The sequence below is a fragment of the Erinaceus europaeus genome, chromosome 16 (assembly GCF_950295315.1).
Source record: "Erinaceus europaeus chromosome 16, mEriEur2.1, whole genome shotgun sequence".
Taxonomy (NCBI): domain Eukaryota; kingdom Metazoa; phylum Chordata; class Mammalia; order Eulipotyphla; family Erinaceidae; genus Erinaceus; species Erinaceus europaeus.
Genome location: NC_080177.1, coordinates 39,772,267 through 39,790,829, shown reverse-complemented (window position 1 = coordinate 39,790,829; position 18,563 = coordinate 39,772,267). Strand labels below are relative to the sequence as shown.

Here is an 18,563-nt window from a genome sequence, read left to right as displayed (position 1 = left end):
TCCGGGTTCCAGGAATTTCTCTAAATTGCTGTAGTGCTTATGTGAAACATACCCAGGAAAAAAAAATTTTTTTGTCTCCAGGGTTATTACTGGGGCTTAGTGCCAGAGCTACCACGGCTCCTGGTGGCCTTTTTTTTTTTTTTTTTTCACTTTATTCAATAGTACAGAGAAATTGAGAAGGGAAGAAGAGGAGATAGAGAAATTGGGGATCGGGCGGTAGGGCAGCGGGTTAAGCACAGGTGGCACAAAGCTCAAGGATCGGCATAACGATCCCGGCTCGAGCCCCGGCTCCCCACCTGCAGTGGAGTCGCTTCAGAGGTGGTGAAGCAGGTCTACAGGTGTCTGTCTTTCTCTCCCCCCCCCCACCTTCCCTTCCTCTCTCCATTTCTCTGTCCTATCCAACAATGACATCTTCAACAACAAGGGCAACAAAAGGGAAATTAATAATAATAATAATATTTTTTAAGAGAAATTTAGACACCTGCAGACCTACTTAACATGTGAAGCGTCCCAGGTGGGGATCGGGGACTGCAACCTGGGTCCTAGCACACAGTACTATGTGAGCTTAGCCAGGTGCACCACCGTCCAGCCCCCAGAAAATCTGGGGTTTAATATCCGCTTGCTGATTGAGGAAAGGTATTTAAAAAAAGTAATTATATATATGTATATATATTATATAGTATATACTGGGGACTGAACCTGGGACTTCAGTGCCTTAGGCATGAAATCCATTTTGCATAACCATTGGGCCATCTCATCAGCCTTTTGTATTTATGGCTAGTATAGATGCTGTGTGTACATACACCATATGATTGTGACATTTTCATAATAGCTTTCGTGGGGAGTGGCCATGCCTTTAAGATCTGACTCAGCAGATCTACTTTAAACATGAACGTGAAGGGAGCCGGGGGTAGCGAAGCTGGTTAAGTGCAGGTGGCATGAAGCGCAAGGACCAGGGTAAGGATCCCAGTTCGAGCCCCCGCTCCCCACCTGCAGGGGAGTCGCTTCACAGGCGGTGAAGCAGGTCTGCAGGTGTCTGTCTTTCTCTCCCCCTCTCTGTCTTCCCCTCCTCTCTCCATTTCTCTCTGTCCTAGCCAACAACAACGACATCAATAACAACAACAATTATAACTACAACAACAATAAAAAACAAGGGCAACAAAAGGGAAAATAAGTAAATAAATACTACAAAATTTTTTTTAGATGAACATGAAAAGAGGCCTTGGTCAGGAAAAATCTGTAAAGAAAAGTTTTGGTCTGTCAGCCAGCCGATGGCGCAACCCATTGAGTGAACACGTTACAGGACAGAAGGACCCGGGTTCAAAGCCCCTGCCCCTACCTGCGGGGTGTGTGGGGAAGGAACTTTACGAGAGGTCGAGCAGTGCTGCGTCAGGTGTCTCTTTTGTTCTCTACCTCTTCCACTCAATTTCTACCTCTATCCAATAAGCAAATAAAATGTGAAAGAGGGAGAAAAAGGAAGGTTTTGGTCTGAGAGCCCAAAGTCCCTGGGTTGGGCAGCATCCACACCCATCCAGTTTCGTTGCCCGACTATAAAAGCCGCGAGGACAAGGAACCCAGAGTTTGTCCTCAAACCACTCAAGGCAACAGACCGGCAACTTCCGTTGTGCTGCTCAGGGCGTCACAGAACAGGTTTCCCCTGCCAGCGCTCAGAGCTCGGGAAAACGCGGAGCTTATCCCGCCCACTAGGAGCAAACCCGCCCGGCCAGCGCAGAGCCGACGCGGCTCGGGCCGGGAGGGCTGCAGTGCCTCCAGCGGCCTGGCGAGAGCGCCCGCGAGCAGGCCCCCAGGGGCGGGCGGAGCGCGGGCGCTTCCTGTTCCGGCGCCTAGTGGAGCCGCGCACTGTTGGTGCTGGTGCTCCTACTTCCTCCTCTCGGCCCGTCCAGCTGTACTCCGGTCTTCAGTGCCGTCTTCCTGCAGACCCATCGCCGCTTCTAGGCCTCGCTGCGGGCTCGGACTTTGCCGGGTGAGGCTGCTGGCGGGGGCCGAGGAGTGGGGAGAGAGAGTGCGTCCAGACAGGAAGCGGGTGTAGTAACGGAGGTGCCTCGACTCGCCCGTCTGGGGGCCCGGGCTCGGGGCCCCTCGGGTTCACCCTGCTCTGGGCCGCGGCCTGCCCCCGACAGCTCCCGGGAGAGGAGGGTGGTGACTGGGGCCGACGGGTTTCTCCGCGCGTGACGTCAGGCCCCTGGGGGGCGGGGCGGCGGAGGGCTTGGCCCCTCCCCCACCCTGCCCGGGCGGGCGACCGGGAGGCCGGAGGCCGGTTCGCTCCGGCTGATCCCAGGCTCCGTTTGTTCCTTGGGTCCCCGCTCCACCTTCGTCCCGTTCAGAGAGCGGCCCGAGTCGCTTCTTGAAGGACATTTTGACAGTAGTGCGAGACTCTGCAGTGTAGCCACATTGGGGCCATTGCTAGAGGAGCTGCAGACAGAGGAGACTCGAGCAGGACCGCGGCTCCGGCTCTGTAGGGGCGGGGAGCTCGTAGTTGTGCTGGGAAGCACAGAAATAGCTGAGCCGTTCTGTTTATTTCGGAAACCAAGAGAAGTACTTTTAATAGATTCTCAAAGTGGAAGCATCCAACCAAACAACTGTCGGGGTGGAAAGAGGGTGTGTGTGCGTGTGCGTGTGCGTGTGCGTGTGTGTGTGTGTGTTCATACCCCTGGTGGACTGAAAGCGCTGTCGTGTAGCAACCCCCCTTTCAGGCAAAGGGAATCTGAGGTCCTTTGTTGGGCAGTGCTCGGTGCTACGTGCTCCCAGCAGAAAGGACAGAGATTTTTCTTACTCCTAACTCCTAACCTCCTGGTCAAAACTAGTTTGCCTGAGACACTTGAGTTGCGTGTGTTTGGACTGTTCATTTTCTCTCTGTAAGAGGAACAGAGACCATCACTGAACCGAGAGAGCCAATGTGTTTTGGAATTCAAAGATTGTTTTGGCTTTTCGATTTTTTAAAAAACTCAGTATAGGTCAGAAGTAGCGTCTCGACACAACCCTGTAGCACCATGAGTATTTGTGTATCGATAAATGTCTATTAATGGAAATTATAAGTTGCTTCACGTGGTGTTTTGCCACCAAATACGTTTTATGCCAAACTCAGAAAAGTTTCTGAGTTGAGAAAGTATGTGGTGCTATAATGTAGACTGTGACGACTTAACATTAATTTTTTACTGGCAGTGACTAAGAGATTTGCTTTTGTGTTTTTCATAGCAAGTCTTTGGGGTGGATACTGTTCCTGTCTCTTTTAACCACTGAGATTTAGAATTTGGCTTGCCCAGAGTTATAATTTTATCTAGGCAATTGTGCTTTTTAATGAATGCTTAAAGGCACATTATGTAGGAGTGCTGTTTCATTTTACACCATTCTTTATAGTTGAAGAAACAGCTTCCTTTGTTGGGGTGAACAGACTGGTTGAAATGTTTCGAGCCTTGATGGAAAGGCTTAGTCTCTCATGCTCCTTTCCTTTCTGTATTCCACCAGTCCCACCTGCTTATACTTGCCCAGTTTCTCTCTTGCTGTCTTTCTACCCTTTCAGCCTTTGCACAAACAGTGGTCCTTTTTAAGGCCCTGACCACTGGCCCCTACTCACAGCTTTTCTTATTGTTTCTCTACACTACAAAGGCTGCTGTTCTCAGCATTCCTCCCCCTAATGCCAGGTTACTTGATTCCTTTTGGATTTCCTGGATGCGAGAGAAACCAGAATGCCACTCTGGTGATGCTAGGGTTTGAACTTGGGACCTCATGCAGTGCTTTATCCATTGTGCCACCTCTTGGGCCAGTAGTGCCCTGCTTTTAACCCAGGTAGGTGGTTGCTGTTTAAATGGTTCTACCCCAGATTGTGAACTCCTTAAGCAATTATTCCTTGCCTTAGGACTCATTGCCCCAAAACCCAGCACTATATCCCAGTACATACTGAATAAATGTAGACTGTATAACTAACATGAGGTTGTTTAAAATTACATTACTGATTTTACATATTTTAAAATTAAACAGCACAGAACTTTGAAATTCCCATTATCTTGAGTTTCCAAATGTAAAACATCGTATTTGGTAAAATGAGCCAATACTTTATGTTCTAGTTCAGAATTTATATGACTTTATGTTCTAGTTTATATGACTTTATGTTCTAGTTCAGAATTTATATTTTCTATAATTTTATATTTTAGTCCATTACCACCCTTCCCCCAGTACTAAACAAAATCAGTGCAAAATTCCTGTCCCTTGGTTTCTCTTAATAAACATATAACATGTCTGTAACATTTTATGGATTATTAAATATGTGCCTTTAAATTGTCTGTGAACTAAGAGGAAACCTGCCTTGATCAAAAGACTGAAGTCAAAAGGATTGATAATCAGTTTTTATAACAATATAGTCACATAATTTTTACCACTTCACTACAGTTTGATGATCTTCAGAAATATTCCTTGTCCAGAATTCATTAGTTAGTAATTTATGGAATTCAACTTTCTTAAACTTCCTGATTGAACTACTGTTTTTACTGTGAAGGCTACAGAATTACAGGCATGTTTTACTTTTCTAGGGTATCTCAAAGGACATTTTGTATTATAGGACTGGAAGATAGCAAACCAGATAGGATGCTTGCATTGCCAAGCAGGAGACATAGTTTGAGCCCCTGTACCCCATGGCAATGATGGAAACTTTGGTGCTCTCCTATCTCCTCTGCCTCTCTGAATGAAAAATGTGGCCCCAAGTGATAAAACTACATATTACTTTGGTGATTCCACTAAAGGAAAAGAAGAGATTTTGTAATGTGTACCCTCAATCATGTATGCCACCGCCTTGTCCAGAAGGAAATTTTGTACTATGTTTGTTCAAGTTTTCAGGGTCACTTTTCAGAAAATCTAGATGCTTTACATTCTATAGCTCTTGTATTGAAACAATGTTCAGCTCCTTTTTTGTTTCCTGTCATCTTCAGGGTTTCACCACTCTAAGGTGACTTTTTTCTTCTGATAGAATAAGACAGATAAATCAGGTGGGGACGAGGGGCACAGCACTAAAACTTCCTGCACTGATAGAAGTCAGGCTTGGGGGGTCGGGCGGTGGCGCAGTGGGTTAAGCGCACGTGGCGCAAAGCGCAGGGACCGGGGTAAGGATCCCGGTTCGAGCCCCCGGCTTCCCACCTGCAGGGGAGTCGCTTCACAGGCAGTGAAGCGGTCTGCAGGTGTCTATCTTTCTCTCCCCCTCACTCTCTGTCTTCCCCTCCTCTCTCCATTTCTCTCTGTCCTATCCCAACAACAAAGCAACATCAACAATGGAATAATAACCACAACAAGGCTGCAACAACTAGGGCAACAAAAAGGGGGGAAAAATGGCCTCCAGGAGCGGTGGATTCATGGTGCAGGCACTGAGCCCAGCAATAACCCTGGAGGAAAAAAAAAAAAAAAAAAAGTCAGGCTTGAACCTGGGTTGCACATATGGCAAAGCAGCATACTAATCTATTTTGTCAGCCTTTTTTTTTTCTTAAATATTTATTTATTTATTCCCTTTTGTTGCCCTTGTTGTTTTATTGTTGTTGTTGTTGGATAGGACTGAGAGAAATGGAGAGAGGAGGGGAAGACAGAGAGGGGGAGATAAAGACAGACACATGCAGATCTGCTCCACCACCTGTGAAGCGACTCCCCTGCAGGTGGGGAGCCGGGGACTCGAACCGGGATCCTTCCGCTGGTCCTTGCGCTTTGCACCACCTGCGCTTAACCCACTGCGCTACTGCCCGACTCCCCCCCCAGCCTTTTTTTTTTTTTTTTTTTAAAAAACCTTATAACATAGTGTTTATTTGGTTTATCAAAATTAGTATAAGTAGAGGCTTAATGTGATTTTTTTTTTTTTTAATATACTATCAAACTGAGGGCTAGAGAAATAGTTCACCAGGCAGAGCACATTTCCTTGTCCAGGTTCACCAAATGGGAGTTACCACAGGACCAGGGGAAGCTCTGTTGTGGTATCTCTTCCTCTGTCTATTGGAAAGAAAAAGTAGTCCAGGAGCATTGGAGTCAGAGACATGTGTGAAGCTTCACTCTATTAATAATAATACTAATAGTAATAATAATTTCAGATTATACTTAAGGAGTTTGGACATACCTCAGCTGGTAGAGTGCTCATTTTACCACATGCAAGGACCTGGTTCAAGCCCCTGGCTCCACATGGAGAGCCTTTAATGGAGGGAGCTTCAAAAATGTTAAGCCATGGTGCTTTTCCTGTCTTCTTTCTGTTCTTGTCTGGAAAAAGAACTACACTTTGGTATTAGAAGCTTTGGGAACGAGATTATCTCACTGATGTAATGAAAGAAAGTGTAAATATCAGAAAGACAAGGCATAGTTCTTTTTTTTTTTAATTTTTTTAAAGATTTTTTTTATTTGTTAATGAGAAACATAGGAGGAGAGAGAAAGAGCCAGATATCACTCTGGTACATGTGCTGCCGGGGATTGAACTCAGGACCTCATGCTTGAAAGTCTGATGTTTTATCCACTGTGCCATCTCCCGGACCATAGCATAGTACTTTTTGCAAGTGGCATAATTTGTTACCTGGCATTTCCAGAGAACCAACTAGGAAACTTTCAGATGAAATAATTCAGCAATATAACTACCTACAGAAATAATATGCTAAAATAAAAAACCCATTATGTTAAGAGTTAGAAAATACAATGTTAGAAGTTAGAAGTTATTAGGAGTTAGAAAATACAGTTAGAAGTTAGGATGTTAGGAGTTAGAAAATACAATGGAGGGGGTCGGGCGGTGGCGCAGTGGGTTAAGCGCATGTGGCGCAAAGTGCAGGGACCGGCATAAGGATCCCGGTTCGAGCCCCCGGCTCCCCACCTGCAGGGGAGTCGCTTCACAGGTGGTGAAGCAGGTCTGCAGGTGTCTATCTTTCTCTCCCCTTCTCTATCTTCCCCTCCTCTCTCCATTTCTCTCTGTCCTATCCAACAACGAATTGCATCAACAAGGGCAATAATAATAACCACAACGAAGCTACAGCAAGGGCAACAAAAGGGGGGAAAAAATGGCCTCCAGGAGCAGTGGATTCATGGTGCAGGCACCGAGCCCAGCAATAACCCTGGAGGAGGAAAAAAAAAAATACAATGGAGAGAATGCTACATTGCAATACAACAAAAAATTGAATCTATTTCACAAAAATAGGTGTGTAGAACTGATATTTTGAAACTGTTGGTATATATATATATATATATATAGAATTCATTTATTGACATAAAATGTGGGGAGAGAACCAGAGCATCAGCCCCTGAAACATGCAATGTAAGGGAATGAATTTGGGACCTCATGCTTGTAAGTTCAGTCTTTTAGCCACTGAGCCACCTGACATTAGAAATTAATGTCAACATATTCAGTCTTCAGTATTGTCATATGCCAGAGCCAAGCAGTGTTCTGGTCTCTTTTCCTCTCAAATAAATAACTAGAAAATTAATGTCAAAAGAAATTACTGTTCTTTTTTGTTTTGTTTGTTTCATATTTTCCTGAATACTGACATGAATTGCTTCCTTCCAGATCATTTTATAAAAATAAGACGGGGAACCAGAGATGGCTCACCCAGTAGAACACACACTTTATCATGTCCAAGGACCTGCCACAGTGGGTCCTGCCACACACTTCAGTGCTGTGGTATCTTTTCCTCTGTCTCTCTATCTGAAAATGTTGTTTTTTAAGATCTAGAAGTGGTGCACCTCAGCTGCCAAACTCCTGGTCTGGCGCCAGCTGTCCCTAAGCACAGCCTTTTAGTCCCAGGCTACTCCTTCACCCCCTTTTCTGTCTACGAGCCACACTTATTTGTACTTACCTGTGGCTTGTTGAGTTTTTTAAGAGATCCTGATTGTATATTGTGGAGTTTTCAGGTGATTTTTATTGCTTTTCATAGTTGAATGAAGAGCAAAACACAACGCGGCTGCAGCTACTCCATAGCCATGCCTCCGGAAGTCTGTCTGAAAATGTTAGCTCAGAACAGTGAAGCTCCAGTGACAACAGCCAAATAAAGAGTATTACCTTTAGAGTTAGACTCTTTCTGGGTTAAGTTGTTTCCTTTCTCCAGCTATATACTGAGGAGAATAGTAGAATTTTCATCTTAAAGGCTCTGAGGCTACTAAATACCCAAGGCATGTGGTATTTAGTGTGATTTCTAATCCATGGTAAATAGGCAGTAAGTATCTGCTGAGCGTGACAGTAGTAAGATCAGTTGGGGGGGGGAGATTATTCAGTGACTTGCTCAAAAGAGTAACAATAATAATATTTTTTAAAATACTGGGCTGGGCAGTATCATAGTGGGTTAAATGCCATAGCACCAAGCACAAGAATAGGCTTAAGGATCCCGGTTCGACCCCTTGGCTCCCCACCTGCAGGGGAGTTACTTCACAAGCGGTGAAACAGGTCTGCGAGTGTCTTTCCTCCTGGCTGTCTTCCCCTCCTCTCTCCATTTCTCTCTGTCCTATCCAACAATGACAGCAATAACAATAGTAACAGCAACGGTAAACAACAAGGACAACAAAAGGGAAAAAATAGCCTCCAGGAGCAGTGGCTTCACAGTGTAAGCACTGAGCCCCAGCAATAACCCTGGAGGCATATATATATATATATATATATATATATAAAATTTAAAAAAATTTTAAGAGCAGAAATACTGTAAGGAAGCTTAGATAATTTTTTTTATGCCTGATGATATCATAAAATACAGAAGGCACATCTCTGGAGACTGGTTAAATTTATCATCACCAAAAACAAGGAAGCTTTTTAGCAGCCAAGGAGTTAGCTCCATGATAGAATGCAGGACTTGCCTGCATGAAACCCTGAGTTTGATCTAGGGCATCACAAATGTCAAAGTGATGCGTTGATTCTCTCTTGTTAAATAAGTCTTGTTTTAGAACGTTTAAAATATATATACATATATGTGTATATACATTTAATATTTTAAAATACTATTTTTGTTAGATAGAAACAAAAATTGAGAGGAAAGGGAGAGAGAGACATGCAGCATTGCTTCACTGCTCATGAAGCTTCCTCTCTGCAGGTGGAGACCAAGAGCTTGAACATTGTCCTTGCACATTGTAACATATCTGCTCAGCCAGGTGCACCACTGTCTGGTCCTGGAAAAGAAAAATTGTTTTATTTTTATTTTACTTTATTTTAATGAGAGAGATACAGGGCGATCAGAGTACTGCTCAACTGTGTATGGCTTGAGGTGGCGCTGGGGAGTGAACCTGGGATTTCGAGCCTCAGGTGTGAAAATCTTTTGCATAACCGTTATGTTTTCCTAGTCCCCAAGTAAAACTTTTTATCTCATGCCCTCAGAAAGTGACTCAGTTAAAGTACTCGGTGTGCTTGAGTGAGAACTCAGATTCAGTCCCTTGCATATGACCAAGTTGTGCTCTGGTCTCATCTCTCATTAGGAAAAAAAAAAAAAAAAAAATAGTAGTGCCCAAAGAGTGATCCTGTGGTTTTGTACCTATGGTTTTCTCTCTCTTTTATTATTTTATTTTTTGTTGCCCTGTTTTATTATTGTTGTAGTTATTATTGTTGAAATGGAGAGGAGGGGAAGAGAGACACCTGCTTCACCACCTGTGAAGCGACTCCCCTGCAAGTGGGGGGGGGGTCGCTAGAACCGGGATCCTTAAGCTGGTCCTTGCGCTTCCCGCCATCTATGCTTAACCTGCTGCGCTACTGCCCGACTCCCTTCTTTCTCTTTTTCTTTCTTTACATTTTTTATTTTTACTTGCTGTCACCAGGGTTGCTGTTATTACTTAGTGTCTGCATGACAGATCCACTGCTCCTGGTGGCCATTTTTAGGTTTTCTCCCTTGGTTTTTGTTATTTGTTCTATTTGATAGGACAGAGAAGTTGAGAGGGAAGGGAGAGAGAAGCAAAGATGCCTGCAGCACTTGTGAAGCGTTCCCCATGTGCATTCTACTGAGTACTCCACCACCAACCCTCTCCTCCCCCCCCCCCCCCGCTAATTTACTTAAGAGATCTTTAAGATGTCATACCAAGCACTAAAATGATGGGGGGGGGGAGAGGAAAAGTACATTTTTTTAAAATTATGTGATGTCAAAACCAAGCAAAAACTAAAAAAGTGACTGCTGAGTGTCAGAGGGTATCGATTGGAAATGTTCTCTATCTTGGATGATAACAGAAGCATATATAATTGTCAGTTTGTTGACCCGAAAACTGCATTTTGTTAAGGGCTAATTATACTATAGGTTTACAAGAAAGGGAAAAAGAAGATTTAGGGGTTCAGTCCGCAGTGCAGCAGTTTAAGCGAAACACCTCCTCACAGACCCCTGCAAGCGTCAACCCGGCTTTGACCTAGCATGTTATGATTGGGCCCTCCTCAGTCGCCATCGAACAGGCCATGGCCGGTGCACCGCTGTGTTCATTCGCTGGGGAGCCAGAGACGACCCGAACTGCCCCTGCGGCTCCAGACAGACTATGACCCACATAGTCAACGACTGCCACCTCTCCAGATTCAAAGGAGGTCTCGAAACTTTACATCAGGCTCAACCTGACGCTGTTGACTGGCTACGGAAGAAGGGCAAATGCTAGAAGAAAAGCGCAGCGGGCTAAGCACAGGTGGCGCAGAGCGCAAGGACCAGCCTAAGGATCCCGGTTGGAGCCCCCGGCTCCCCACCTGCAGGGGAGTCGCTTCACAGGCAGTGAAGCAGGTCTGCAGGTGTCTCTCTTTCTCTCCTCCTCTCTGTCTTCCCCTCCTCTCTCCATTTCTCTCTGTCCTATCCAACAATGCCAACAACAACAACAATAATAATAACTACAATAAAACAGGCAACAAAAGGGAATAAATAAATATTTTAAAAGTACTATAAAAAAGATTTATCTGTTTATTGACAAGTGAGCAAGGGAATCTGGCACATGAGATTAGAAATCAAAGTCTTGTGTTCAACCACAACACTGTCCTGGACTGTGTGTGTGTGTGTTTTAAATGATCAAAATGGTCCAAGAGCAAGAGTAAATCTACGGGGAGAAAAAACTTGACTGTAGTATTAAATTAAGAGCTTTTGGGAGTCAGGCGGTAGTGCAGCCAGTTAAGCACAGGTGGTGCAAAGTGCAAGGATCCCAGTTTGAGCCCTCGACTCCCTACCTATAGGGGAGTCGCTTCACAGGTGGCGAAGCAGGTCTGCAGGTGTCTTAACTTTCTCTCCCCCCCTCTGTCTTCCCCTCCTTTCTCCATTTTCTCTCTGTCCTGGCCAACAACGATGGCATCAATAACTACAACAATAATAACTACAACAAGGGCAACAAAAGGGAATAAATAAGTATTTTTTTAAAATTAAGAGCTTTTACTTTCCATTTAAAGAAATGTGAGTTAAGGGAGTTGGGCGGTAGTACAGCGGGTTAAGCGCAGGTGGCATGAAGCGCAGGCACCTGGCCTAAGGATCCTGATTGGAGCCCTCAGCTCCCAACCTGCAGGGGAGTCACTTCACACGCGGTGAAGCAGGTCTGCAGGTGTCTCTCTGTCTCTCCCCCTCTTTGTCTTCCCCTCCTCTCTCCATTTCTCTCTGTCTTATCTAACAACGACATCAATAACAACACAATAATAACTACAAAAACTATTTTAAAAGGGCAACAAAAGGGAAAATAAATATATTTTTTAAAATTAAAAAAAAATGTGAGAGTTAAAACAAGATTCCAATATTGAGTCTGTCATAATCGAAAACAATTTGTAAATTTTGTGATATCCAGTGGTAGAGTTAACAGAAAAAGAATGTTAATTGGCATGGCACTTTATAAATTTGCATGGACTTAAAAAGATTTTTAAAATGTTTTTAATATTTATTATTTGATAGGAAAGAGAAAAACAAAGGGAAGGGAGAGGTATAGTGAGAGAGAGACACCTGTGAAGCATCGCCTTTGAAGGTGGGGAGCTGGGGCTTGAACCCAAGTTTTCGTACAGTGCACCACTGCCCCGAAAAAGAAGATACATCTATTTTTCTTAATGAAGGAGAGAAAGAGAACCAGAGCATTATTGTGACACACATGATGCCAGGTATGGAACACAGGACCTCATGCTTGAGGTCTGCTGTGCCCTCTACCAGACTCTGGTATGGACTTTTGAGGTGAAGTTTAGATAGCCTTACTTATTAAATCTTTAAATTTCATTTATTGTTGTGTGTGTGTGTGTGTGTGTGTGTGTGTGTGTGTGTGTGTTGGGGGAGAAGGGGGAAGAGAGATATACTCACAACTAAGTAATGTATGATGTCCATTGTATCTTTTTTTTTTAATTGGGGGGGGAGTAATAGTTTACCATCAGCAGTAAACACAGCTGTTCATACATGTGTTAAAATTTCACAATTTTTTGCAGAATACTCTAAAACTCCACCCCAGGTTGATTTATTATGTGGAAAACAGAAATGTGAACAGGGGTAGATGGCATGCTAGTTATGCAAAGAGACTCTTATTCCTGAGGCTCCAAGGTCTCGGGTTCATGGTGAATTCACCTTATTTACCCCATCTTAGATGGAGCTCAAAGACATCATTTTAAGTGAGATATGTCAGAAACAAAAGGATGAATATAGGATGATCTCACTCAGAAGTTGAAAAACAGGAGTGGGGTGCTAGTGCAGCGGGTTGAGCACAGGTGGCACAAAGCCCAAGGACCGGTGTAAGGATCCCAGGTTCAGCCCCCAGGTCCCCACCTGCAGGGGAATCGATTCACAGGCAGTGAAGCAGGTCTGCAGGTGTCTTATCTTTCCCTCCCCATCTCTGTCTTCCCCTCCTCTCTCCATTTCTCTCTGTCCTATCCAACAACATCAATATCAGTAACAACAACAATAAAACAACAAGGGCAACAAAAATAAATAAATATTAAAAAATAAAAGTTGAAAAACAAGATCAGAAGGGAAACCTAAGCAGAACTTGGACTGAAGTTGATGTATTGCACCAAAGTAAAAGACTCTGGGGGTAGGGGGAGGGTTCAGGTCCTGAAACATAATGGCAGAGGAGGACCTAGTGGGAGTTGTATTGTTATGTGGAAATGTTATGCAGGTACAAACTATTGTATTTTACTCTTGACTGTAAACTATTAAAGAAAGGGAAAAATAAATAAATAAATAACTCTACCCTTATTCTCTACCCTCATTCCCCAGAGAACCTGAAAGGACACCTTTCTTCTCCCCCCACCTAACTCCTGTCCTTTCGTGCAATACACCATTTAAAAATTTTTTTAACTTTATTTATTATTGGATAGAGTCAGAGAGAAATTGAGAGGGATAGGGGAGATAGGGAGAGAGACAGAGACCAGCAGATCTGCTTCACCACTTGTGAAGTTTCCCCCTTGCAGGTAGGGACCAGGGGCTTGAACCCAGGGCCTTGAGCACTTAACCAGGTACACCACTGTCTGGCCCCCGATGTAGCATACAGACAGCCAAAACTACCACCAAAATGAAACTGTAACAACATTATAAACAACTTGATGTATAATCAGTAAAAAGGGGGTGAAAGTGATAGAACTGTATATAAACTATTGTGGGAAATTTTCCAAGAAAGCACATTTTATGAGTGACCATAATTTAAGTAAAAATCTTCACTAAAAGTTTCTTATGTTGGGCAGGAGTATAACATAATGGTCATGCAAGGAGACGCTCATGCCTGAGCCTCTGAGGTCCCAGATTAAATCCCCCCACACTGCCATAAACTAGAGCTGAGCAGTGGTAAAAAGAAAAAGAAAAGTTCATGTGTGACCAAAAAGTTTCTTATATCATAAATACTGATTTTACTCTTTTTTTTTTTTTTTTTTTTTTTTTTAGGAAAATGTCTGAAGAATTTTCGGTAAGTTGATGCATTAATTTTTTTTTTCATTGTTTGAAAATTTATTTATTGAGAGACTGAATGATCCACAATATCACTCCTGCACATTTGGTGTTGGGGATTGAACTCTGTACCTCATACTTGTGGGTCCTGTGCTCTACCACTATTCTACCTCCCTGGCCACCTCTTATAAGAGATTTTTTTGTGTGACTCTTGGATGTAAGAAGGTGATGACAAATGGTTTGCCTTCATTTACTTAGTCATTATTTAAAATGTATCCTGAAGTTGGTCTTTGTTTTTTCCTTCTTTTCTGTCCTTCTTTAATTGTATTTGTTTATTTAATGAGAGAGATCAGAACATTTCATCCATCTCTGGTTTACAGTGGTGCTGAGGATTAAATTTGGGACTTCAGAGCCTCAGGCATGGCAGCCTTTTGTACAGTTGTTATACTATCGCCCTACCCTTCTCCCCTTCCTCCTCCTCCTCTCTATTGTTTCCACTTTGTCTTCACCACTCTGAACAACCTTTTTCTTTTTTTGAGAGAGAGAGCACCAAAGCTTCCTCCAGTCCATTGTAATAAATGTAGTGGCCACATATTTATTCCTTCATGAATACTTCAGTAAAAATAATGAATGTGTTGCTTGTATTGCTCATGTTCTTTCTAATAGTGTTAACAGACTGATCCTTGTTGAGAATTATAACAGACACAGTGCTAAGTATACTACTTAAATTTTTTCATTTAAGCTTTAAACACTATTGTAAACTTGATCTTCAAAGTCACCCCTCAAGTTTTGTATTTAAAGAATGGCTTTTAATGATTTATTTTAAACTGACAGTGTTTAGATAGAGATTTCTAATTCCCAGCTCTATAGCTGACTGTCCTTTTTGGCATGACATATTCCTGAATAAGACTGATAAGATGCGCCTGTTTTGTAGTTGGCAGATGCACTACCTGACCAGTCCCCATCCAAAACCTCTGCTGTGAGCAATACAAAACCTGGCCAACCTCCTCAAGGCTGGCCCGCCTCCAACCCTTGGAACAACCCAAGTGCTCCACCATCTGTGCCATCTGGACTCCCACCAAGTGCAACCCCCACCACTGTGCCTTTTGGACCAGCACCAACAGGAATGTATCCCTCTGTGCCTCCCACTGGACTGCCTCCAGGACCCCCTGCACCCTTTCCTCCTTCTGGACCATCATGCCCTCCACCTGGTGGTCCTTATCCAGCCCCAACTGTGCCAGGCCCTGGTCCTGCTGGGCCATATCCTTCACCAAATATGCCCTTTCCGGAGCTTCCGAGATCATACGGTACACCCGCAGATCCAGCTGCAGCTGGTCCTTTAGGTCCATGGGGATCCATGTCTTCTGGGCCTTGGGCACCAGGAATGGGAGGGCAGTATCCTGCCCCTAATATGCCATATCCATCTCCAGGGCCATATCCCGCTCCTCCTCCCCAAGCACCAGGGGCAGCACCACCTGTTCCATGGGGCACTGTGCCACCAGGAGCCTGGGGACCACCAGCACCGTACCCTGCCCCTGCAGGGTCGTATCCCACACCAGGACTTTATCCCACTCCAAATAATCCTTTCCAAGTGCCTTCAGGACCTTCTGGTGCACCGATGCCTGGTGCCCCGCATGTGAGTGTTTAATTCCTTATTTAGCATGCAGTAACAATTACAGCAGCCCAACTGACTGACTGTCTCCAGTTTGGGCTTTTAAAATGTCTTTATAAATTTAAATTTTTTTTTTTACATTCATTTATTTTCCCTTTAGTTGCCCTTGGTTTTTATTGTTATTGTAGTTGTTGTTGTTGGATAGGACAGAGAGAAATGGAGAGAGATGGGGAAGACAGAGGGGGAGAGAAAGATAGACACTTGCAGACCTGCTTCACCGCCTGTGAAGTGACTCTTCTGCAGGTGGGGAGCCAGGGGCTTGAACCAGGATCCTTATGCCGGTCCTTGCGCTTCGCGCCACGTGCGCTTACATGCGCTTAACCCACTGCAGCCTTACTCCCTTAAACGTCTTTAAAGGAAGGTGTCATGTATGTGAAATAAAAGTAAATCTCACACTGCAGGTAAAGAGTTTAAAAAGATAAAAGTACAAGTTAAGTCTACCCAGTTCTAAGAAATAGACAAATTTCCCAAAAATCCCCCAAAGACTTTTATATAGTAAGTGCTGTTCTCAGTCATCCTTAAAGTAAATGCATTTCATTAGACTATTTTTTATAATGTCCTAATAATGTTTTATGTCTTAACACCAAAGCACCTTTCAATAGAAATAATGTCTGCCTATCTGATTTGATATAAAGGTAGATTTTCTGAGATTTCAGGAGTAAGTAAGATTTCCTACTTTTTTGTAATTCTCACTAATGTTTCTCAGCCAAGATTTTATTAGATCTTGAGCAGCACTGAGATCAAGATTTTCCCATGTTCTGCATTGCCAGTTACAGATGATGCTTTGTGCCTTCCTGTCAGCCAGGCTGGAATAAGGTTGACATTTGAGTTGAGCTTGTCTTGGCGTGTGACCAAGTAGAAAAACATTTCACTTCCTGCATGAAGTAAACCAAACACAAAGTTAAATTTCTCCTCGTGGAAAAAAATTTTTTTTACCCTTCATAAAGTATGTAGTGAATCAAACGTTTACCTCAACTATAAAGGGAAAAAAAAAAAAATCTTAAAGTGCCCCTCAAAGTTTCATTTGTCTAACTTCTTAGTATCTATATTTTCTCAAGTACTATTTTTGCGAATTGTAAGTCAAAGTAACGTGACCTGCTGTCTGAATTTATACATGTATTTTTAACCACAACAAGGAGTTTAACGAACTCCATTTACAACATCTAGAACTTTACTTTTTGTGGACTGGGCTGTGCACACTGGGTTAAGCGCACATAGTACGAAGTGTAAGGATCTCAGTTTGAGCCCTCAGCTCCCCACCTGCAGGGGGGTCGCTTCACAAGTGGTGAAGCAGGTCTGCAGGTGTCATATCTTTCTCCCTCTCTATCTTCCCCTCCCCTCTCAATTTCTCTCTGTCCTATCCCCCCCAAAAAAAAATGTAAAGATGGCCACAGGTGCAGTGGTCTTTGTCATGCAGGCACCAAGCCCCCAGCTATAACCATGGAGGCAAAAAGGAAAAAATTTACTTTTTCTCTTCTCTATTGCAGTCTTACCATTAAGTTAACGGTGGATGAAGAGATGGCGCTTAGCTTTTTGAAGTGTCTTATATGCACATGAATGTACATAAAAGTTGCTGGTTTCACTATTCTTAGAGGGCATTCATGAAAGAACAACTCTTGCACCTCTCAGAAGATATCTGCCTCTTCACTTGGTTGCACAGTACATCGTCACATGGATACCAATCATAAGAAATGTAAATCATTCAAATGTGGTTTTTATGGAAAGCAAAAGTGATAAAGAATATTGAGTGGCGCTTTGATACAATTTGTCTCAAATAATTTTGACTTGTTTAAATTATGAAATGACACACTAAGAAATCTAAGGTGATGTGAATTATTGTCAGAATCTGCAACTTTAGTGGGAAATTATTTTAAGTATTTTTCTATTATCACTTCCACCCTTCTAAATAAACACTTATCAACAACCACATTGTCATAATTTAAACAAATAATGCCTCTCAACAGCTAGAGCTGCTCTACTGGGTAAATAAACCTGTTCTGCTTAAGGTTATATTTTTGATAACGTATTTGTAATTTTAAATTTCTAGTAATCATTGTCAGATGTTGAGTTCATTAGCCAGGCGGTGTTTGTTCTTACCCTTGAGCTTGTACTAGAAGCCATTTCTTCATTTTGAGTTCTGCCTGATTTGTTTTCTGTTTACCCAGATGAGTTCTACAGGTCTAAAATCAGTCATCTGTGGAAACTGACTTTGGTTTTTGTTTTGTTGCTTTTTAACATAGGCCCACATGCATGTAAATTTATGTTCTTAGGGAATTACTTTGTAGTAGGTTATGACATGTCCATATTACTTTGGGAAGAACTCACAGAAGGGAATAATTTTCACCTTTGTCTTGAGCCTTAAAGTAGAAGAAACTAGGAATTATTACACAGTGATTAATAATTTGCCTTCCCACAAAATATTTCTACCTAGAAATTTCCCTGTAACCTCTCCCTGAGTTCTCTAGAAGGAGAATTTCCATATCCTCCCTGGAAAACTGGCACACTTGAAGAGTCTATCCTAAATACAAACAACAATTATGTTGAGAGAACCTGAGTCATACATTTCTCTCTGTACAAATGTGATCAAAGTATGGATCTCCGTCTAGTTCAGCTATGTCATCAAGGTCTCCTGCATTGTTTCCTGGGTCTATATTTGAAGTGCTTATGGCTACAGTTAAGTTCTGTATTTGTTGGTAGGTAAATAAGTAAGATAAAGTACCATCCTTAAAATGTATCCTCTAGCCATAGTACTAAAAATAATGAAGTGTAGATCTCTGCAATTGAATTTAAAGCAGTGACTCTATTACTAAGTAAGTATTGTTTGTAACCACCAAAATAGCCCCCAAAGCTTTTTGCTCTCATCTTTAAATCAGATCCTTAGCTTTGGGGGGGGGGATCAGCTACATTATGGAACTTTGGAAGTATTTATTGGGTGACCGAAGTATATTGTGGATTCCTTGACCAGTATAGAAGAGATTTTTGCTGGAACTCTTGTTTTTACTTAGAAATGAAATATTCAGGGAGTGGGGCAGTAGCGAAGTGGGTTAAGCACATTTGGCACAAAGCACAAGGACCGGCATAAGGATCCCAATTCAAGCACCCGG

At 43.0% G+C, this 18,563-nt stretch overlaps 1 protein-coding gene across 2 annotated transcripts; it reads left to right on the top strand.

The window, feature by feature from the left end:
• The first annotated feature begins 1,648 nt into the window (after positions 1–1,648).
• MAPK1IP1L (mitogen-activated protein kinase 1 interacting protein 1 like) lies at positions 1,649–18,351 on the top strand. Of its 2 annotated transcripts, XM_016190106.2 has the most exons (5): positions 1,649–1,984; positions 13,785–13,806; positions 14,722–15,094; positions 15,218–15,423; positions 16,947–18,351. In XM_016190106.2, exons 2-5 carry the CDS (start codon positions 13,789–13,791, stop codon positions 16,956–16,958), a joined length of 609 nt encoding a protein of 202 aa, XP_016045592.2. In that variant the 5' UTR covers positions 1,649–1,984; positions 13,785–13,788; the 3' UTR covers positions 16,959–18,351. The 2 variants fall into 2 exon arrangements, with proteins under 2 accessions (XP_016045592.2, XP_016045591.2); XM_016190105.2 differs by having other exon boundaries at positions 1,650–1,984; positions 14,722–15,423.
• Positions 18,352–18,563: the final 212 nt, after the last annotated feature.